The 23,948-nt window shown below is 37.7% G+C and overlaps 1 protein-coding gene across 13 annotated transcripts in view; it reads right to left on the bottom strand.

Moving 5' to 3' along the window:
- The window catches only part of LOC149260897 (uncharacterized), a 291,502-nt gene that overhangs the window by 227,772 nt on the left and 39,782 nt on the right, over window positions 1-23,948 (bottom strand). For all 13 annotated transcript variants that reach the window (XR_016258345.1, XR_016258344.1, XM_089421314.1 and 10 more), the window contains 12 exons: window positions 20,239-20,344; window positions 20,036-20,137; window positions 19,828-19,923; window positions 19,620-19,705; window positions 16,136-16,256; window positions 15,864-15,974; window positions 15,613-15,675; window positions 15,327-15,470; window positions 15,027-15,238; window positions 14,398-14,926; window positions 13,970-14,056; window positions 13,807-13,890 (listed from right to left, as the gene is read on the bottom strand). Coding sequence is in view for 11 of the 13 variants with exons in the window: in XM_089421314.1 (XP_089277440.1) it covers window positions 13,807-13,890; window positions 13,970-14,056; window positions 14,398-14,926; window positions 15,027-15,238; window positions 15,327-15,470; window positions 15,613-15,675; window positions 15,864-15,974; window positions 16,136-16,256; window positions 19,620-19,705; window positions 19,828-19,923; window positions 20,036-20,137; window positions 20,239-20,344 (1,741 nt within the window). In the remaining 2 variants the exon portion in view is untranslated. The remainder of the gene's footprint in view (window positions 1-13,806; window positions 13,891-13,969; window positions 14,057-14,397; window positions 14,927-15,026; window positions 15,239-15,326; window positions 15,471-15,612; window positions 15,676-15,863; window positions 15,975-16,135; window positions 16,257-19,619; window positions 19,706-19,827; window positions 19,924-20,035; window positions 20,138-20,238; window positions 20,345-23,948) is intronic.

Consider the following 23,948-nt stretch of genomic DNA (forward strand, 5'->3'; position numbering starts at 1 on the left):
TATTGATATCACTGGCTAAATATATTGTTGAGATAACTTAAAGCCTTTTCCAACAATTCCTGTGTCATCTATCATTGCATATGTTTATATATTATATTTCTTATCATGGTATCAAAGCATTATGTTACTTATCATATTATCAGAGTGCCTTTGGTCTTAAGGACTTGATAACATCATGGTGGTGATCCATTAGAAAAGATACTAGCATACATATCCATGGTGAATTGTAAATTTTAGGTATGTTCTATGTTGAGAGCAATTTACTTCAATTTTTCATTTTAGCCCAATGACAATATTCAGATTAGCAATCACATCAGCATGATAGTAAAGTGCAGATAGAACATAAACATAAACATTAGAAGACAAGCCTAGCAAAGAGGACACAAGATGTGGCACCAGCCAGAGACAAACCCCAATGTGGGGAACCCTTGATCAATTCTTCTTATATTCTTCAATAGTTCAATAGAGAGAAAGAGATAGTACAAATACATTTGAAGTCAACACTTTGATTTGCCAAGATAAGAGATCAAACATCAGAGATCTTCTCTATGAAGATGACACATCAAGTTGTAGATCAGATGACAAAGGACTGCAAATCTGAACTCATGTGAAGACACATTTCTTCAACTGATTCTCCAAGGTGATTACATCACCATACTGCATCCATCCCCATGTTGTATCCATCCATGTTGCATCAACCACGTTGCATCAACGATGTTGCATCCATCATGCTGCATCACCCATGCTGCATCTATCATGCTACATCAACCATGCTGCATCCATCATGCTGCATCATTGCTAGCTGACTAATCCTTAACTCATGACAATAACTTTGTCCATCTCATATTATAGCAACATCATATAGTCATCAAAATTAGCCTTAGATCTCAGCAGCATTATACACGACAGCTCCTTAGATTATGCTAATGATCTGAGCCCTCAAATACCCATAAAAAATACTTGACTGTGGCGTTATGGCCTGCTGCCTAACACACAGTTTTCCTGTAGCAACATAAACATTATGCTTGATCTTCCAATGATATCCCGACAGGTTTGATCCACTGCTTCTTTTAACTCGACCTCCTTACAAGAAGAAACCATCGTCACACAGTTGCAAGAGCGATGCTCACACAGTCCCTTAACTTATTCCAATTTTATGCGGTATGATGGCCACTTTGCTGCAGCCAGTGACAGCAAATAGAAGCTCTCATAAACTGCGTATTTAGGAGGGTCCTTATTATAGTGTATAGGTTCATTGTTGATCAACCCTCCTTTGTTGCAAATAGCGCTTCATCATAACTGCAGTTTAGGGCATCATCAAACAATAGATTAGTAGGCTGTGTTACGGCTCCTTTGATAGTGCGTAAGTGTCACCCTCAATTGCGGATTAGGTCACCCTTGAGGATTGCGGCTAGGTCAACATATAGGCCTCTTGAGACTGCGGATTAGCGCACTGTGTCTAGGGCCAAGACAGCAACAAGATTTTTGTGGCTAAGACACTTCCTTATTGCGGCTAGGGTAAGGTTAGATCCTCCCTTTAGGACTGCATATGCGAGCCTTCTAGAAGAGCAAATAGGTCTCTTCTAGACCAGTGTTTAGACCTCTCCATGTTGCGTTATGAAAGCCTCCTTCATGACAGCGTTAAGGTCTTCTTCCATGAGTGCGTTGAAGGCTCTCTCTTCATGACAGCGTTAAGGTCTTCTTCCATGACTGCATTGACGGCTCTCTCTTCATGACAGCACTAAGGTCTCTCTCTTCCATGACTCTGTTAGGATGTAGGGCAGCATATCCTCTTTAGATCTCTCCTCCCACCAAAACCCAAAGACAAGTGGAGAGATATCACAAGACATGGGTGACCAAATGACTTGAAGGCCACCTCTATTTATAATTAAATGTTGAGGACAAGTGGGGGCAATTTGGTTGTTGGACGACCTTTGACGAATTGTCACATAACACAAATAAATTCATATCTCCATGCATACATGTCGGAATCGGAGGATCTTTAGATCAATCCTACACCTCTCGATGAGAGGAATCCAAGAAAAATATCAACTGCCATAAATAAGGTCTAGGACATCTCTTTTAGGGCAAAGTGTCCTCTCTAGATTTCTCCTCCCACCAAAACCCAAAGACAAGTGGAGAGAGATCACAAGAGATGAGTGACCAAATGACTTGAAGGCCACCTCTATTTATTATAAAACGTTGAGGACAAGTGGGGGCAATTTGGTTGTTCGCGGACCTTGACGAATTGTCACATAACACAAATAAATTCATATCTCCATGAATACATGGAGAAATCGAATGATCTTTAGATCAATCCTACACCTCTCAATGAGAGGAATCCAAGAAAAATATCAGTGGCCATAAATAAGGTGACCCATATGCAGTTTGGCCCTAGTTGCCAATTTTAACATGAATGCCTTGAAAACTTATGTGCAACTTGTTTGATGGGTCTCATGGTCTGATGTCTAAAAGGAACATGATGTTGCTCAACACGAAGCCACTAAAACAAAGCTTTTATACCTCTCTTTACATCATCTTATCTTTCATTGTAAGCAGTTTTAAAAATTTTTATATATATGGTGTGAATTTATGCACAAATATAAACTCATACAAGCTAAATCACCCAGTTTGAGTTCATGTCTGAGTTTGGTGACTTTAAAGTTCAACAAAAAAATCAACAATGAATTAATTGGTAAAAAAAAATTGACATTAAGTTTGGGAAACTCTAAAATTTGACAGTTACACAATAAATTTCAATATACAAATGAGAAAAATAAGAAAAATAGATAAAAATACATTTCTCCACTTATTCAAAATTTAAAGCTTTATATTCCAAATATGTATTAAGGCTTTAAGTCGTGGACTTTTTCTATAGCCAATACAAATTTTGAAATTTTTAACATATATCTATATATATATATATATATATATATATATATATATATATCAAAAAATTTAGTTCTGAATGGTCTAAGTTATGATGATATTAACTTAAACCCCATATATACTGATACTAAATATTAATTTAAATGTTCAGTGTTAAATTTCATGGACTTCACAACAAAACATAACGTAGTATGAAAAATTATAACATATACCGAAACTATAGCTTTTCTTATTGAAGTATGTCGTATCTGCCTTCATTCTTGTAACTTCATAAAAAAAAATAACCACAAGAACTGAGAAAATTATGCACACACAAATAATGGACACCGATATTTTCGAACAAATGTCCCTGGAAAAAACCCTAAGGGAAAACTAGTTCTGCAAATGAGGGTTTTAATTATTAAAATTTTCGGCAAAAATATCACAATTTGTTACCATAAAATGGCAACCCTCTAGGAAATTATTTTGATCACTTATGCAAGTCTCCCTAACCTCCTAGAAGTAATTTGCCACACCAGGAAAAATTCAGCCTCCCTTTGAAGCTCAATCTGGCTCACACGTGCGGCCTGGCAGATAAACTCAACCCTCCTGGCAACTCACACTGACTGCTAAAATCAACTTGGCCTCCACTGGAAAATCTCAACTTCTACTGTCAAATCGATCCTCCTGTGCAAATTTATCTCACTTGCAAATTCTCCTTGCATCAAAATTTCTCCTTTGAGCAATTCACACTGCCTTCTAGGGTAATTCGCACCCCTACCTGGAGCAACTCGCACTGCTGGAAAATCGACCTCTCTACGTCCATTTCTCCCTAGAAAACACTGTGAAGAATCTCTTCTAGAATCTCTACTAAAACCCCTTTTGTTGATGTCCCTGCGTTGCATTTGTGCCTTTGCCATCATTGCAACTTTGTGTCTCGATGTGTTCTCCAAAATCCCCTTAGATTTCCTCTTATAATATATCGTTGACAAATCAACGGCCATGATCTAATCTTAATTGATGGCTAAGATCATTTTCACCCCATCAAGTGACTTTTTCAGAAGTCCCTAGAGGAAAATCAATTTACCCCAATTAATATTGATTAATTAAGCTTATTGCACTAAGTTAGTCTTGGGAAAATTAATTAACTGCTTAATTAAATCTAATCAAGGTCTTTTCTCATGAAACATTTTCTGGGTATTGGAAAAAATGTGTTCCCTGGCCTCATAGACGTAATTTGTGACTAAAACGCTTCTTTGAGCTATACACACTAACACTCCCTCATAGCAAGGAAGGCGTTCTGCATAACACGACTTGTCTCTGAAGAAGATGAACCTCGCCTTCCCCGAAGCCTTTGTCAGTATATCTGCTACCTTCTCATCTATAGGCATATATTGTAGCTAGATAATCTTTGCATTGCACACAATCCCTAATGAAGTGGTATTTGTTGTCTATATGCTTAGACCTGTCGTGAAACCCCGTATTCTTTGACAACCTGATGCAACTCTGATTGTCGCAGTGTATCGCCATCGTTTCTATGCTCTAACCAAACAAAACTATTAGCAGCTTCTAAAGCCTTGTGGCCTCACATGTGGCCATGCTCGTTGTTATGTAATTTGTCTTTGTAAAGTTTGTAGAACTTAGTGCCACGAACTTATGCTTCTTGTTGTATCAAGAAACAACTCTTGATCCCATGTTGAAGCAGCACCATGAAGTGCATTTCTGATCCATTGTGTTACCTACCCAGCCTATATCAGTATATCCCACCAACCTAACACCATCACCTTGAGCATACCTGATCCCATACTCGATTGTGCCACGTAAATACCTCAGCACATGTTTTATAGTCATCCAATGCACTCTCTTTGGTTCCACCATGAACTGACTAAGACAATTTACTGCATAGGATATATCTGGCCTTGTGTTGACCAGATACAAGAGAGAGCCTATCAATTGTCTGTACAAGGTGGGGTCCACATCCTTCTCCTTGGATACATATATCTTCCTCCAATTAGTGATCATGGGAGTAGACATGGCTCTGCAATCCTCCATCCCAAACCTCCTCAAGATCTCGATTGCAGTATCTCCCTTGACCAAGGAAAATCTCACCATATGTCTGTCATACCTCCATGCCTAGAAAATAATGCATGAATCCCAAATCCTTCATCTTGAACTTAGCTACAAGATCCCTCTTGCACTCCTCAATGAGCCCCGATGAACCAATCAAGAACAAGTCATCCACATATAGGACAAGAATGAGAGCATCTCCCACAACCACCAAGTAGTAGAGGTTTGTGTCGACCTCACTCTTCACAAAACCCATGCCATGCAAGTATCTATTGATGCGCTCGTACCACGCCCTAGGAGCCCACTTGAGCCCACACAAAGCTCTCTTCAACTTGCACATGTGGGCCTCTCTATTGTGTACCACAAAGCCCTCTGGTTATTCAATGTACATCTCCTCTTCCAATTCACCATTCAGGAACATCATCTTGACATCCATCTGATGAATTTGCTATCCCATTTGTGTTGCTAATGAGATCACGGCCCATATAGAAGTGTACCTCGCCATTGGAGCAAGTATCTCCTCATAATTTATTCCCTCCTGAGAGAACCCCTTGGCCACTAACCTAGCTTTGTATTTCACAATGCTACCATTTGCACTGTGCTTGATCTTATAGATCCAGCGTGATCCCACCACCGCCCTATCTGTCAGTCTTGGTACAGCCTCCCAAACATCATTTTGCGTGATTGAGGAATATTCCTCAACCATTGCATCCTGCCACACCTACTCCTATGCAACCTCGTAATTGCCAGAAAGCTTGTTATCTACCAACTCACTGACCAACGCCATGTAGCCAATGTACCACTCTGGTTGTCTTTGCTCTGTCATGCCCGTCCTAGGAGCCCCCACAAACTCTTTAGCATTCCTGAGTGTCTATTGAACCTCACGATTCCTCTTGCCAACAGTGGAGTTAGGAATATCCACCTCCATGTCCTGATGCATCTCCCAAATCTGTTGCATTTGTTGCTCCATGCTCTATGAAATCACAAGACCACTCACACATGAACTTGTGCTCGTACTAGTCATTGTACTCATGCTTTGTTATTGCCCCTGATTTTGTTGCTCTACTCTAGGAGCTTCTATTGGCTACTCACTCTAATCTTTTGTTGCTGGCAACTCTCTGGATCTTCTACACGCATTGTCCTCCATAAACTTGACATCCCGCCTAACTATAATCCTCCTGGCCCCTGGGATGAAGATCATGTATGCCTTCGAGTTTTCGTTGTAGCCAACGAAGTAACCTCGCTCTGGAATCTGATGTAGCATCAAACGTGTCTCCCTTGGAATGTGATAGTATGCTAGGCAGCCAAATATCCTTAAGTGACTAAGAACTGGCTTCTTCCCTGTGAATGCCTCCTCAGGTGTCATCTTGCCAAACACTCTATGTGGGACCCTATTTTGTATATAAATTGTTGTACTGCATGACTCTGCCCATAAATAGTATGGGAGATCTTGGCCATACAGCATCACTCTCACTACCTCCGAAATAGACCAGTTCTTCCTCTCAGCAACCCCATTCTATTGCAGGTTGTAACGAACCGTCCACTCTCCTAATTCCTGCCCTGGTGCAATACGCTCAGAACTCCTTGTTGGTGGATTCAACTTCGTTGTCTGACTGAAGAGTCTAAATCTTTTGCCTGTCACATTCTCCACCAGAGCCTTAAACTCCTAAAAGCAACTAAATACCTCATCCTTGGTCTTCAAGAAATAGATCCAAGTCTTTTTGGAGAAATCGTCAATAAAAGTAGCAAAGTACTCATACCCCCTAAGAGATTTTGTCGACATTAGCCCACAAATATCTCAATGCACAAGGTCAAGTATCCCTTGTGATGTACTATCGCTCCTTAGAAAAGTTGTTTTCGCAAACTTCCCCAAACTACATCCTCTACAGTCATCATCGTGCTCTGTGCTCCCCTCTGGAACACCTGTCACCATGTCACCATCGTGCTCTGTGCTCACCTATAGCTCCCCCTGGTCCCTCGAACTGTTGCTTCTAACTAGTGCCTTCAGAGTGTCCATCTGCAATTTGTACAACCTGCCACTCCTCACTCCCACTGCTATAGGTGACCTCCAATCCTTATGCCTCAATAACACCTTCACTCTCTAAAGATAACATTGTACCCTTTGTACTAAAGGACGGATAGGGAGATCAAGTTCATCCCCAAGGCTGGGACATGCAACACATCATGGATAGGTATTTGTTTGTCATTCTCCCTCTGAAATAGAACAGTCCATCTTGCAACTCAATTGCATTTGGACTTGTTCCCCATCTGAATATGGAACCTGATGTCTTACTCCTTGTAATTGGAGAAGTACTCTCTACCTCCTATCATATGAAATGACGCTCCATTGTTTATGTACCAGACAACCTGTGAAGTCAAGCTAGACAAGCAAGCTATAATGCAAACCCCTACTCCATTCTACTGGAGAGCTCATTTGCATCTGTTGAAGCTACTACTTGCTTCTTGCCCTTCTTCCTCCTTTGTGGGCAATCATTGACATAGTGGCCAAATTCGTGACAGCCATAGCACTTGACCTTTGATAGGTCCTTCATCTTCTTCTCTCCTTTTAAGCTTGGTCCCTTGTTGGACCCCTTCTTCGCCTTTCCTTTCCCTGATAAGGCAACGTTTCCCTACTCCCTCTCAACCTTTAGTGTCTTGTCATTGCTACTAGTGCCATTGACCAAGTTGAGCCTCAAACCCTGAGTGAAATCTCTCCATAGGCAATCCCAATTTGGAAGTTTGTCTCACTTAGAAATCACTTGGACAAACATGCTCCATTCCTTAGAGAACCCATTGAATGTTATACGCACTAGCTCATCGTCACTAGTCTTGTCTCCAACTACAGCTAACTCATCTGAGATAAGTCGAACTTTAGTGAGACAGGAAGTCATGTCTTCTCCTTTATTCTACTTGATGGTCCTCGGCCTCTCTTTGAGAATCATCTTCCTGTTTTCTAAAGGATCCTAGTACAGTTTTACTATGGCATCCCACATCTCCTTCATTGTGTCTTTCTCTATGATATGTGGAAAAATATGGTCCTTGACTCCATCAAGGATCATCCTCTTCATTTTGGCATTCTTCTTTTTATTTGTAGTTAACTATTGTAGATCTGTCGGTATGGCAACTACATTTTTTGCATGCTCCTTCAGTCCATACTCATCCAAAAGGAAAAATATTCTGGCCTCCCACACGCCAAAATTTGAGGCTCCATCCAACCTGTCTTGATCTCTTAAACCTGTTGCAGTCGTCTCTAGAAAATCTAGAAATGTAGCAAACTCAAATAAACTAGAGAAATAACACAGAGGATCAGAATTGGGTTGAAGCCCTCGGGTTTTCTCTTCCTATGCTTACGCAGATCTTCCTTTTGCCTCATATTTGCTCTGATACCATCTGAAATTTTTAATTTTGTTGCAGTCACTGGTTATTATTCTCCTATTAGTTTAGATTATTTGTCTTCTGCAAAATACTTGAGGCAAGTACTGAATAAAACACTATCGAAACTTCACAGAAAAATAAATAACCACAGGGACTGAGAAAATTATGCACACACACAAATAATGGATATTGATATTTTAGGAGAAATGTCCCTGTAAAAATATTACAATTGGTTGTCATAAAATGGCAAACCTCTGAAAAAATATTTTGATCATTTTTGCAGGTCCCCTCGACCTCCTAGAAGCAATTCATCCCACCAAAACGAATTTGGCCTACTTTGCACCTATCTAGTTCACACATGTGGCTAGGCAAATAAACTTCGCCCTCCTGTCAACTTGCACTAACTGGGAAAATCAACTCAGCCTCCACTGGAAAATCTCGACTTCTACTAGTAGATTGATCCTCATGTGCAAATCGATCTCCTGCAAATTCTCCTTGCTCCGAAATTTCTCCCTCTCAGAGTAATTCGCACTACTTGCTAGGGTAATTTGCACCCCTGCCTAGAGCAACTCGCACTGCTGGAATATTAGCCTCTCTGCAGAAAATCGATCTCTAATTCTCCCTAGAAATCGCTATGAAGAATCTATCTAGTAATCTCTACTGAAACCCTTGTTGTTGATGTCCTTGTACTGCCTTTGCACCCTTGCTATCACTGCAACTTTATGTCTCGATGTGTTTTCAAAATGCCCTTCGATTTCCTCTAATAATCTCTCATTGATTAATCAATGGCCATGATCTAATCTCAATCAATGACTAAGATCATCTTGACCCCATCAAGTGACTTTTCTAGAAGTCTCTAGAGGAAAATCAATTTACCCCAGTTAATATTGATTAATTAAGCTTATTTCCCTAAGTTAGACTTGGAATAATTGATTAACTGCTTAATTAAATCTAATCAAAGTATTTTCTCATGAAACCTTTTTTGGGTATTGGAGAAAATGTGTTCCCTAGCCTCGAAAGAATCTGAGCTTAAAACGCCTGTCCAACTACACAAACTAACAAAGATGGATTTCACAATCATATCTAGCACTATTGCATACAAATCATCTTCTACTTAACCACCATATAGAAACTGCAAGTAGTAATAGTTTTTACAGTCTTATTCTAGCTCTACTTTGAATGTTTCACAATAGATCAAGTTTTTCTTGCAAGAATGTAAATGATCGACGTATTTAATTATGGATTTGCCTACACTCGATGAGTTTGAGCCTTTTTCTCACTTGGGCAATCTACCTATGTTTCCCTTATTGCAGGTCACCTCCACGATGAGATCTACTAAACACTATTCACTTGTTGGAGAGAGCAAAATGTTGTGATATCAATTTAATTGCAAAATTCAAGTATGTTGCCAAGGGTCCAAGAAAGTCACAATCTGAGCAACGATGATCTGAGTTGTAGTTTAGTGTTCAAGGTGAGAACAACAATCGAATTGTCCAATAGATCATATGGATTTGAAACTTATGTCCTCCTCTACTAAAAACAAAGTACTTCAACCCTGCAAGTTGCTTGTAAACCAATAATTGATATAAAAAAATCAAGTTATGTATTATATGGTGGAAGCTTACAATTTTCTTTGCAATGCTATGCCAAAACCCTTACCATTAATATTTTATTTGTTAATCACTTCCCTACATTGCCACCTCGACCTATTGTATTACATTTAAGCAATCTTGTGCCCATATGAAGAGTCATCCCCATGTGCATGCCCAACAACCCACTCCTTTATGTGGCCACTCGCACTTGGAGTAGAGAGTTTTCCATGTTTTAACTTATCAACATTATGTTTCTACTTTATTTTTTATTCTTTAGATAGGAGACCTTTTGATATTCTTATGATCTTTTCTATTTAGTTCTTTGACATATTTAGTTTAGCAAACAACACATCCATGGTATAGTAAAGCATAAAAACTTAAATAAAGTGAGACTTAAAAAGTTAAATTCAATCATCCACAATGCAATGCTTAATCTCATGCAAGAGGAGGCAAAAATGTGTTTGTTCCTTTCATGTCCATGGAACATTGATTTGTGCCAAAGTCAATAAGTCAACTGAACAAATTTGAATCATCGAATCAACGTTGAAGTTGCAAAAAAATTGTGATAATTGTCAAAAGAGAGTTGCATGCAAGCTGAACAACGATGTCATTGTCAATCCAAGTGTCAAATATCATGGTAAAAAGATCACTTTTAGGCTACATGACTAGTATTGCCCAAAAACCTAAGGTTGACATGCAACAATTGAGCATAACACAAGTGAAAATTGAAAATGGATAAATGAGTAAAACATTTGCAAAATGCAAAAGGAAAGAAATAAAAGAAATACAGGACTGCTTACATGATTTGAGTAATGAGGTTAACATTTTTTGCCCCCCTCAAGGAAGACAATATCCATGCATATCATGCCTATCAAAGTAAAAGGAACTCTCAAAGAACATCTTGACCCCAACGAAGCAATAAATTGCCCATCATTAAAGGGCGGTTATATTATGTTTATTGCATTATAAGCAATGAAGCTTGTTAAACAAGCCTAATCAAATAAAGAAGGCAAATAAGCAGGCTTCCAAAAACAAAGGTAAGGGAAGTAACTCAAGCAACTAAGCACTACCACTTCAAAGGCAGTCATGGGCAATGGTTTGACATAGTCTAGTATAAGGTTGTGACCCCTGTTATGAAGTAAACCCCAAGCCATAGCACCTATCACTTGCACCTATCATTTGAAAGGGTCGACCTAGGAAGTGCTCCTCCCCTTAAGGTTGGAAGCACCTAATAGGGCTCTCTGATAACTCCCCCATACCTAAGTCTAGTAACTTGTATACAATCATAAGCTAATGAAACATTTGAAAATGATACTTGTTTTGATGACTTTGACATTACATATTGTTCACCTTGATGTCTTATGGCTCTGTACTCATGATGTTGATCTCACTTAATTATTCCTAGAGTAAATACTAGATGATTTTTCCAAGTGTTACCAAGATCCCTCGAGGGATGATGTGTTTCTTCTCCAATACTTTGTAAAGGATGTCTAGCCACATTATTCCATCTTAACGTGGGACACTTGATGGAGAACGTTGGGACATTTAGGAGTGCTGACCTTAATGATGACTTGGCACCATGGATAAGGCCCTCTTTTAGCCTCAGGACCTTGCGCGTTGACCTTTGAGGCTAGGGCATTGACTTGGAGATCTAGTGCACCCCTAACATGATAGGACTCTCCCAATCTAGTATCGTGCCATCTTGATGGACATTGCTCTTCTCATTATGGTGATTGATGATGATGATCACTTGGGACCCCTTTGGAGGGGTAGCTACACCTTCTACCATGATGACATCATGCCCTAGCTTCATGATGTGATACCACTTTGTTCAAGTAGCATTCCATTATATAAAAAACACTCCCAAGACCAAATTTTTGGAATTTGGCACTTCGTGCCCTGCTCCCGCTTACAACAACACTAACTAGAATACTTTAATATAACGATTAATGGAATCAATGCAAATACATTGTCTCAAGTTTCAACCACAGCTCCAATAGTAAAGATGGTAAGGCATGCAAATTTTGTTTCCCATAGCCTCACAGAAATAAATGAGGCAAAATGATAGCATGAATTGACAAAATAAATCTATCACCAGAAGTTCCATTTTTTGAGATTCGTGCTCCTCAGTAATCAAGGATATTTCAACAACAATTTCTAAATTTGCAGAACTGAGTGACCCCACTTACACATTTGCTGCACAGTAGAATAGCAGAAGTATGGCACAACTGAATCACATCAGATGTTAAAGGATGAATGGGCATTGTGGGAAGAGCTCCAGGGATCCAACAGCTTGTTATGCATTGGTTGTCTAATGATTTTAGTTCCCTGGCTTCCAAGACGAAAAGACTATTAAGATAAGCAAGCTAACAAGAGTGAAAGAACATTCAGATGTTTTTGTGAATAACAATCTTTGCCGTCCAATGAAAAAGGTTCCAGGGTATTTCAGGGGACCTATATCATGATTGGGACATAAACTAATAAAAAATTTCATCTTCTGACACAAAAAGCTTCAGAGTATTTCAAGGGACCTATAGCATGATTGACACATAAACTCAAGGATACTTCAATGATTGATGAGGAGGGTACTTCAGATCCACAGTGAGGCTTAGCTGGTGTGTCATTAGAAAACACTACACCGGAAGGCAAAGAAGACAATAAAAGATAACCCACAAAGGCTGAATCATTTTTGGATTAGCATTCAAACACAACCATAATTTCTCAATTTAATATTTACACATGTAACATTGTATCAACCTTCATGCTATCTAGTATGATTAGTATGCACACAATTTCAGCATGTTTGCTATTTTAGGCTCGGTATGTACACATTTTGATGATCAACCAATAAATCAGAATTTGTCTTTAAACATTTTACATAATCATAGATGGTAACGGTATATCTTTCCCGTGGAACTGTCCACTATGATAAATTCAATATGTTTTATCAGTTACTTTCACTTTAATTTCCTTTATTTACTAATGCTGTTTTTAAGCTTTTGCATAAATTAATTCCCAATAGATTTTTTTTTAGTTTTCATATTTTTTGTGATACCCTGTAAATTGGTGGTACCTTCCAGCTGTCGACCAAACCCCATGTCCCTCCTTAACACTCAATGCAACATAGCTATTTATTTTGTGTACATGGATGGCAATGGGATTCTTAAATATTTATTAGTACATTTTGCATAAAAATAACTCCAATTTAATAACAGCATAATTTTGTTAGTTAAAGTTGAATGAAACTTTGTTAAGAAACTAAGATGACCTAAGGTTGACAGATCAGGAGGACATGGTCTTCAGATGGTATAAAGCACTCCCTTGTTGGTTGTACCTTGTATGGAAGTTAATCCTAAGGTATAATAAAAATCTGTCATAACTTCCTTTAGTACAGTAAACAAAGTTTATTAAGAGGAGAAAATAGAGAGAAAACAACTAACACAAACAAGTTAATATCACTCCATTTACTGAAGAAATTAAATAGAAAATCAAAGAGAAGAACATGATGAACAAAAAAAATACCCATGAAGCAGAGAAAAATGTTCACTAAATACGACAACTCTATGACCAATTAATTGGTTTAACAATTTACCTAAAGTTTTGCATCCCTCATTAATATAATTATGTTTTATACAAAGACTGCAGATAAGTCCAGACAACTTTCATTGTAAAGACCATTACACATTTGAGAGTTCCTAGAGATCAAATGTAAACAACATTAGAACCTTCTACAATCATCACCACATCAACATTTTCCCCATGGTCCTAACATATAAAAGTCACATGTTTGGCCTTCAACTGGAAAGAATATATGATAGAAAGTTTATCATTTCCAACATATTAAAAAAGATTAAAAACTTGCATATCATCAATTGATATAACAAAAACACTCTAAAACAATCACCTTTGCACGAAGTGAACCCAAATATTCATTGGAATAGACCATGATCTCAAACCGTGTCGATTGTTTGCTTGATGCAGTGCTAACCTGAAACATTGCATTCATAGGCCCATCAAATTCATAATAATCTTATACAATTATAAAAACAAGTGGCATTTAAACATACCCCAACAATATATGGTCTTCCTTGAAAAGAAGCACCATGAGCTGGCACCATCCTTGGAAAACTATCTTCACATTTAATTACAAAATTCTGCATCAAAAACAATAAGAGCTCACAATTTCAGGAACCAAATGGTTCGCTATCAGCAGAATTGAGGACAAACTGTGATCCGGCGTTAGGAATTCCTAACAGAAAATATCAATAATTCTGATCTTGCACCAGAATAATGAACAAATAAAAAATGCAATTTAAATTTTACAATAACAAATTTATGTTGAAGCTTCAAAACTCAGAGAGCAGCAGAAAGGCCAAAAATTTCAAAACAAATGTACCAAAAACAATCAGAATCATGTGCTAAATATCTAGAAAGATTCAATTTCTAGCAATGATCAACCATATCTGCTTGGATTCGCAGGAAAAGTACTACACACCTTCAATAGCCGCAGACAGCGTTCAACTTGATCCATTTTCAATACACAATTTCTAACATCTTCCATAGAACCAGCCTTCAATGTGGCTGAAACCATTTCCTCTTTACATGTATCACCAGTGTTCGCTGTTACATTAACACCAGCATATGTTTTTAATTTGTTGTCCTCTTTAGTCATATCCTCAATTTTTTTGCCACCTACTCTAAATTGCTCTTTAACATCCTCGATACTTTTCCAGGATTCACCAGTGTCTAAAGCACATATAAGATGCTCCATACACTTGTCAATAAAGTCTTCACGAATGGCAATCAAATCTTGCTGTAAATTTTCTACCAGGGATGTGTGTATGTCTCGCAACATGTTTATGCTTTCTTCTACAATAATTTTATTCCTTGACCATAGAGCTATCTGCCACAAATAAGGCAACCCAACAAGATCCAGATCATTGATACCAACAGCATAATCATGTCGCAGCTGTTTGAGCTTCTTTTGGTTTAAATTTACGTGAACAAACAATTGCTTGAAACATCTGCATAAAAAATGAGCCAAATATTTGTTTCTAAGCATCATATCCAAGCAACTATTTGCAGTGGATGGACAAATGCAAAAAAAGAAAATCTGAAGCTCACCGCCAAGCAGTTTGTGACATAGATGATGGCCAAACTTTAGTTATCTTTTTAGTGAGTAAGTTTTCTTGAGAATCGACAGATAGAGCACGTTTATCCAAAACTTCACAAAACCATTGCAACCCACTCTCTTCATCTGCAGTACACGTCTGCAGTTCAACTAGACAATTCCATAGCCTCTCAGCAGATTCCCATGGCAAACAAACAGCTCCAGACTGCAGAATCCAAGCAGCATCAGAAACTAAAAGCATTCATTCAACTCTGAAGAATATAGAAAAGATAAGCAGCAGCTGTAGCTCATACCTGCAGTGCAAACTGAAGAAAACTAAGCCTCTCCTTGATGTTTTCATCATGATTCAACTGACCATCTAAAGTTTTAGAATTGGGTGTCCTTGTACTACTGGCTATATGCGGCATAGCAATATACTGCACAAGACTGCTTACAACCTGACAAAGAGAAATAAACCCTTTGTTCAATACATCGATGACAAACTAAAAATTTAGAACCCATGACTCACATATATGACAAATATGTTCCCAAGAAACGAAAAATAATACAATAACGATTTAAAAACAGAAAGGTATTAACCAGATCAATCAAGTTATGATCATTAATTAGCTGCTGCAGGCGCATCTGTCGAGAAACCTGACCCTGTAATAGCACAAAAATAAATGCAGAACATGTCATGCAAAGTCCAATAACCATGTCCAAAAGTAAATTAAGACAGACAGACACTAGGTGACAAGAAGACTTGTAATCATCAAATGAATTCCCTCATAAAAAGATGATGAAACTGCTATCTATACTGGTCATTTCCTGATAAAATGAAGGTTGCTAACCTTGTAAAAGGGTTTCTCATTATCGAGCCATATAATGTCTCGCAGAAGCCTAAGTGATGGAATGACAGATTCCCCGGCCTTCACCTTTGCAAGGCATTGTAAAATGTAAACCTGGTGCAAGTATTTTATAAATTAAACCACACAATATCAAAAACACCCATCCAGGAAAAAACTACAGTTAAAAAAGATGCTATACTAAGTTATCACAATGTGAGTACTTATTTGAAATTAGTATGCACTATATACTATTTAGTAAAGCCTCTCTAACCCACATCTTGATTTGCACGATCAACTGAGATATAGTGACCAAGGATTTCGGTAAATGCTCCAGACTCGAGTACTTCACCAGGTGCTTCTCCCATATACATCATGTTCCACAGTAACTCAAGTAATCTACACATTTCATGAAATCTCGTGTTCAGAAAAATACTAAAAATAACAGTTAGTAAAAAGAGATAACATATGGAAAATAAATCTACTCCCAAGCTAAAATGCACAATATACATATGATCACCAAAAGTTTTCCCAATGACATGAAAAGATGTGTTTTCTGCATAACAATAATAGGCATCCTAAAGACCATCAATAAAAACATGTTAATATGTTAAAATAATCTTCACCCTTGAAATCAACAGAGAAAATGATCTATTAACATATGTTCATTAACTATATGTCAATGTTATCGGAACCGGACCAGAACCAGTGGAACCAGCCGGTCTGACCGGTTTGGGCCCAAAACAGGTCCGGTTCAAGCCTATTTCACTGAACCGGCCGGTTCAGGACTGGTTCCATGCAGTCCGTACCAACGCAGGCCAGCTTAAAATCTGTCTTTTTCTTTGTTCTTTGGTTGGCCCACTTCTAATTCTCCCCTAGGCCAGCCTAATATTGAATATTCAAGCCTATGGCCCTAGTATTGCTATGTAATTCATGGAAATGTTAAATTCTTAATGTGACATTTCCTTTATCTTTCATTTTTATTCTTTTACAAGTGACATTCTAGTTTATCGTTTATTTTCATCCTTTAACAAGTGACTTTCTCCTTTATCTTTCATTTTCATCATTTTACTTAAATTTTTAACATTACCATGAAATGAGACTCGAGACGTTTGAGAGTGGTTCCAATCTCATTGGATTTCATATGGAGAAAGTAGAATTTTAGATCTCACTCAAAATCCAACAGACTTAACAGTTATTCAAGATTTCAGGATTGGGGGGATTGCAACGTTTCCATAGGACTTTGTCATGTACTAAGGTATGGAACTAGTATTTAATCAACAGCGACAAGCCCTCTATGTACTCTGATGTTAGTGGCATTGGTTGTCGAACTCCTCTATCATGATTACTAAAAATGTACCCACCATTCAAAACAAAATCTTGACTTGACATGCCACATTTTTTCTATCTTATTTCAATGCTTAGAGGGTTATATTGATGATGAAGATCCCAATATAGGCAATGATTTTGATGATATATAGGTATTTGTTATAGCATGATTTTTTTTGGACACTAGAGACCATCTAGAGCCTATTTGTTGATGTATTTACAGTTCAGGGATGGATTGCACTCAATGCTATTTTGGTTATGTGCACCCTTACATGCTATATAAATGAGAACTTTTCCTTATTTGTGTATAATTGGTTTGGATTCATATGGATGCACATGAATATATATATTTTCCTTAAAATTGGAATATTTTGAGTTTTTGGTCAACCGGTTTTTTGGCCGTGTTTTTTTACCAGTTCTGGTCTAGTTCCGACCGGTTCGCGGTCCACAAGGTTTTCCAGTTTGGTCACTGATTCTGTTCCGAATAACATTGCTATATGTACACACACACATACACACACACACACTCTAATAGTCTAATACTAAACCATGTCTTTGATTTATCAGCTTGAATGGTCCAATAAAAGATTTTATAGAATATCTGAGTTGAAAGCCAGCAAAGGGGCAGTTATATCATAGAAACCCCCAATTTGTAATCACACCCACAGTAACGAGCTTTTTTTAAATTTAATGGGACAGCTAAGGGAAACCCATGTAGTGCAGGGGAAGGATTAGTAACTGAAGTTGCAATCTAAAACAAGTGCTATGAATTGGTCTAGAGCCAATATCTGAGATGAGATTATGGTTTCATGGAGGGCTTCCTATGAAAACTATGGTACCACAAAACAGGTTCTTTTAGAAATTTTGGACAAAGATACATGTGTAGAATTAATTTTTTAGTAATCCTACCAATTTTAAATCAGGTTCCATGGAAAAGCATAACTAGCATATCTCAGTTGAAAGCCAGCAAAAGACATCAAAGATCAGAAAGATGCTTATATTTAAATCTTATCACCAATGGAATTGAAACACGAAGTTTCCAAAAATAAGACACAAGATACAAGGATGCCTTACTGTCATCGTAGTTATAAAAGTCATTGTACCATTCAATGAACCAAAGACAATCAACAAGAGAAGTCAAGAGAAGATCCTATTATACTGAAGAGAAGTTCAAGTGTGGAATCTTATCATTTCCCAAATCATAGAAGTCATCACCACAAAATTTTGAAGAAAAATGAATTAAGGATTGTCCAAATCTTTCACAACAATGTTATCAGAACCGAACCGGCAATCGAACCGGAAAACCTTGTGGGTCAGGAACCGGTCTGAACTGGGCCGGAACTGGTAAAAAAACCAGACCAAAAACAAATAAAATATTTAAATTTTAAAGAAAAACATATATATACATGTGCATCCATATGAATCCAAGTCATTTAACACAAATCAGCAAAATTTCTCATTTATATAGCATGTAAGGGTACACAACCAAAATAGCATAGAGTGCAATCCACCTCTGAACCAAAAATACATCAACAAATAAACTCTATATGGCCTCTAGCATCTAAAAAAAACCATGCTACAACAAATGCCTACATATCATCAAAATCATTGCCTATATTGAGACCTTAGTCATCAATATAACCTCTAAGCATTAAAATAAGATAGAAAAACGTAGCATGTCATGTCAAGATTTTGTTCAAGTGATGGGTACATTTTTAGTAGAGTCATGATAGAGGAGTTTGACAACCAATGCCACCAACATCAGAGTACATAAAGGGCTTGGTGCTCTTTATTAAATACTAGTTTCATACCCTCTTAAATGACGAAATCCAATGGAAACATTGCAAACCCCCATCTTGAAATCCTGAAAAACTGTTGAGTCTGCTGGGTTTTAAGTGAAATCTAAGATTCTACTTTCTCCATATGAAATCCAATGAGGTTGGAACCACTCTCAAACATCCTGAGTCATTTCATGGTAATGTTTAAAATTTAAATAAAAGGTTTACTTTAAGAATTTAACATTACCATAAAATTGCATAGCAATACTAGAGCCATAGGCTTCAATATTAGGCTGAGGGCCATAGGCTTGAATATTGGGCTGGCCAGTTTGGGACCGAACCAGCCAATTCTGGTTTCGAAGCCCTAACCTATACAATATAATGTATGTAAATATAAATAAATATCAAATAAACAACACATCCTAAGGGACATGACCTATCAACAATTGCGGCTAGCCAATGCATAGTAGACTAAACAGTACACCATCACATGGCATTGTAATTCTTATCATTCAATCATATCTTATTCATCACACTATATATTTACTTATTCTATATGGATTTCAATTATGTTCTTATGATGGATATTCCTCAGCAAATGAACCATTGGTCATTTCACAAAACAACAGCAATCACAAAGTAAAATACAAAGTACCTTTCGGCCATAATTCCTTTGTTGTCACTTCGTGCAAGTTTCTTCAAGAAGGTAAGGATTTTAATAATGTCACCTGTGGATCGACCCTGCATAAAACAATTCAGGCTATGATAGATGAAAAAATAGCAACAATCAATCAACTCAATACAACATGAATTTTGAGTGAGAGCAGGAATCACCATGGAAAGAACTATTCTATCTAGAGTACCTGAACATGCTTCAACCTGCCAAAGAGACTATCCAACTGTTTGTCTGAAAATGACCAAGCCAAATCAGCAATGAGGTCAAAGACATTGGCTTTCACCTGCATCAACCGAATTACAAATTTCAGTTTGGAACACCTGACAAGCAAAAATGAGGCCAAAATATATATGCAGAACTCTGTTGGAAATAATAACAAAGGATATGCTGGATACCGCCTCAAACTGGTCCGGCTTTTCAGTAGCAGCCCAAATGGCATCTAAATGCTCTTCTGATAGTCGATGTTCCAACAATAGAAGCCTCATAATATTTTGGACCTAACATACATAGTTCTCTCAAATTCATGCTTCCAGAAAATGCAAATGATATAAGATGATATACAAATATTATTATGTTCAAATATGAACATGTCTAGTACCTGGTCTACATACTGCTTGTGGTGTAGATGGGATCGCAACGTGTGATGGAGAATGTTATTTCTCTCCAGCCACTCTATAGTTGTACAAACAGATTTACCATTATCCCTAATCAATATAGGAAAAAGGTCAGCCAAATGCCAGAAGTTGAAACAGAAACAAGAATATATACACACGTATATGTGACATGATGAAGCAACCCACAATAGCACTATTATTAAACAAAATACAAACATTCAGTGATATTCACTCTGCCAATAAATAAGGCTGCAAAATAACATCTGTTAAAATTGAAAGTAAACCATGAATCTATATTTTCAGAATCAACAAGAATAGACATATAGCATAATCTAGTGCTAATTACAGGTTCCTCCACAATTGGACAAATCGATCAGCGCAGTGCTTGTTTTGCTTCACTGTAAGAAAAATAAAATCATGTCTTATTACCAAACATTTATTTTCAACGCACTACATGGTCAATGCGAAGTATTGCATTGAAACATGATGTCATAAACCTGTGTTTTTTACTAACTAAAAAGAAAATCGCGTGTCATTTTATGGAAATGTCTTATTTTCAACACATTGCATAGCTACTGTTAACTTTTAAATACTACATTTAGATATTATAAATCTCGAATCAGTCTTTTAAGGTAAAACAAGTAACAATGCATTCCTGTCCTGAGCTTTTTCAGGACACCACATGTTCTTGTGACCTGATAATGCAGACAGAGAATATACATCCCAAGTTGCCAACACAACATACAAAATAGACCAAGTTTACTCCTTTTTTCATTGGAAGAAAGGAGCAAACAGTGAGCTCTGATGTCAATATAAATATTAATACAGATTGTATTAAAGTAACCATAGCATAGCATTATAATATGGTGAACGACCATATTTAGTATTAGGGTTGGTTGGTTAGACCACCTAACCCTCGTAGGGTAATACATATGATGTAATGTATGATGAGATCAGTGAGAGAGTGGTTCATGTATTCTATGAACTTACGTAACCTACCTCCGATTGACATTAACATTCTTTTTCTACCCTCGTTCTTCATTACTTTACTGGATAGTTATCAGCTGTTTTGCAAGACTTGATACTGACTCAAGCCTGCCTAGTCTCTTCTGAAACAAGTACTCCAGGCTAAACTCAACCAGAACTCAACATGACTTGTCTAATTTCCACCAAAACTCGTGAATTCAACCCCTTGGAGGCAAATACAGAACCCACATGCACAAAGCCTGGAGAAAAGGCTAAAACATGGGCTTAGAGAGGGGGGGAGGGCAGAGCATAAACTCTGTTAAGCCAACCCTAAAGGCATATAACTCCCCATTTCACTTTCATTCTCTTTTCATCTTAGATTCTTGAGAGATTTGGTTTTCCAGCAGCCAGCTAGAGTGTGACTGAAGTTTCAACAGTGATCTGTTTAAGAAGGGTTTCCGATAATACAGATGTGTTCAAGTGCCTTGGTATTTCCTAGAGGCTAGTCACTAGAATACCTTCAATCTCTTCACATGTTTCAAGATTGAGGAAAGGAAGAATAACAAAAATCTCACTGCCCTGCTGCAGGGCATTTTTAATTTTGCAGTACATTTTTGTAATTCATGTTTCATACATCAATTTTTGAGATAAATTTGATAAGATTAATTTATGGATGAACTCTTGTTTTAAGAGATTTTATGGATGGAAATGTAATTATTATTTTTTCTGTACAGATCTTTTATATTTAGAGTTTTTCACCTCCCGGGTTTTCCCAAATCTTGAACATTAATATAGTTTCTATCTTTCTTTGTCCACCATGTAGTGCATTTATTTTCTTTGTGCATATGGAATTATAAAATCCTACATTTTTTGTTCATAGCTCTGATCTTCCTCTGTTTCTCAGTTATGCCATACACTCTGTAGAAGGCTCTATGTAGACTTAACACTACCTCAAGTCAAAAGGTCGGAGCACCAAACTCTGTCAGGATGATGGGATAAGGAACTGTCTGTTTGCATCAAATGAAGTGGCGAAGGAGGATGGTCTGTACCCTCTCTACTGAGGACGAATCAGACTCAAGTAAACCAAGTCCCCAAACCTCAAATCCATATAGAATTCTGGGGCAGACAAGAGTCTCCACGAGCGAAATCTTGTACAATATTTCCCCTTTATCAAAGACTATGGCCTACGGGGTTGGATAAGCTTTCCGTCCTCCCTTGGGCAATTAATCCATAGGGGACATTACAATCCCCCCTCCCGACATGGCTAGTCCTCCAACAGTTGTATGTCCAGGTGCTACATAATTGTTTCTTCAATTTTTAGAAACAGAAGGCTTCCTTCAATCCTTACAGTTGTCATACTAGTACCCCCTCTATCTTCTTCCAGCCCAATAACCATACTACTGGTGGAAGATGCCATCATGTAATAGCTATTGTTTGCACTTTCCAAATCATAGGTGAATAACATACAGTTGTGTGTTATTGCTGAAATAAATTTTACTTCAAACGACGCTTCTTTTTGTGGTGTAGTAGCAGCCTTTCCTAGTTCTAAAAATACACTGCCAAAAGTTGATCCATTTGCTGGAGGTAATAAGTTCACATTAGTTCCCGCAATATGCCTCAGTTTTGCTGCTGTCTTCACGTCATTCAAAGATGGCCCATTTCCCATTCTTCTTTGCATTGTAGGCCTCTCAATAACTTCCTCCTTGTGAATGTGAAGAACCCATCAACCTAAGAGGGATTAATGACAATACTTCTACTTGCAACTTTACAGTCACCTGACCATGGTAACAATGATTTGGTAGACTGTAATACAATGATAGCACCCTTCCTTCTTCAAGATAAACTGCAAATCACTTCACTTTTATGGACTAGATTTCCCCTTTTCATAGCTTCTATTATCCAAGATAATTTGCAGCACAGCAAACTGCAACAACACTGTAGGCATTGAGTGCAATAACAATTCCATAACAACATTTGGTACATAGTTCAAGTGTACGAGACCCTCCTGGAAAATCAGCATCTTTTGATACCAAACTCTGTAAACAGAGTCTCTTACACAAAACAGAAAAATTGTGCAAATAGAACTTAGCATTTTCCCTATTTATTTTCCATGCTTTTTACGATGCTTCTTACAGCCAATATGCCTTGTGTTCCCTTCATTTATAAGGTTGCCATCAACTTCACGCAGGTCTGCTGCGATTAGATTTTTTTTGGGGTCTTTGTCATCAGTCTTTGGCCTGTTTTTGCCAATTGTTTGTTCCATATTATAGTGCAATCCCTGGTTTCAGGATGAGACTCCAATGTGACTTTAGTTGGTCTGTCATGTGGAGTTCTAATGAGCTTGTCCCTAATTGTAGATTCAGGGACAAAATATACCTGATCTTCATAGAATATGATCTCATCTTCTACCTTGTACCTGTCATCATGGAGGAGTTCGTCCAACAATTCGCAGGAACACTTATTTTTAGAGTACTCCATTAAGAGGTGGGCTCTCCAATGTCTCAAAAATGTGCATATGTCATGTTCAATGTCCACTTTGCATTCCAGCTCATAAGCTTGTAATCTGCTAATTGACAATCTGGGTCTTGCACTCCTACATGCTGCCATGCAAATTACTTCGTCCTGCTAAGGTATGACCTCCATTTGCTTGGTTGTTACAACTCTGGGGCCACCATTGGTCATGTCTCTTAGTACTATCTTGCTGCCATTTAAGTCTTGGAATTCCATT

Source organism: Pinus tabuliformis, chromosome 6 (assembly GCF_031772625.1).
Source record: "Pinus tabuliformis cultivar Carrire ecotype Pingquan chromosome 6, CPIR1, whole genome shotgun sequence".
Classification (NCBI taxonomy): Eukaryota; Viridiplantae; Streptophyta; class Pinopsida; order Pinales; family Pinaceae; genus Pinus; species Pinus tabuliformis.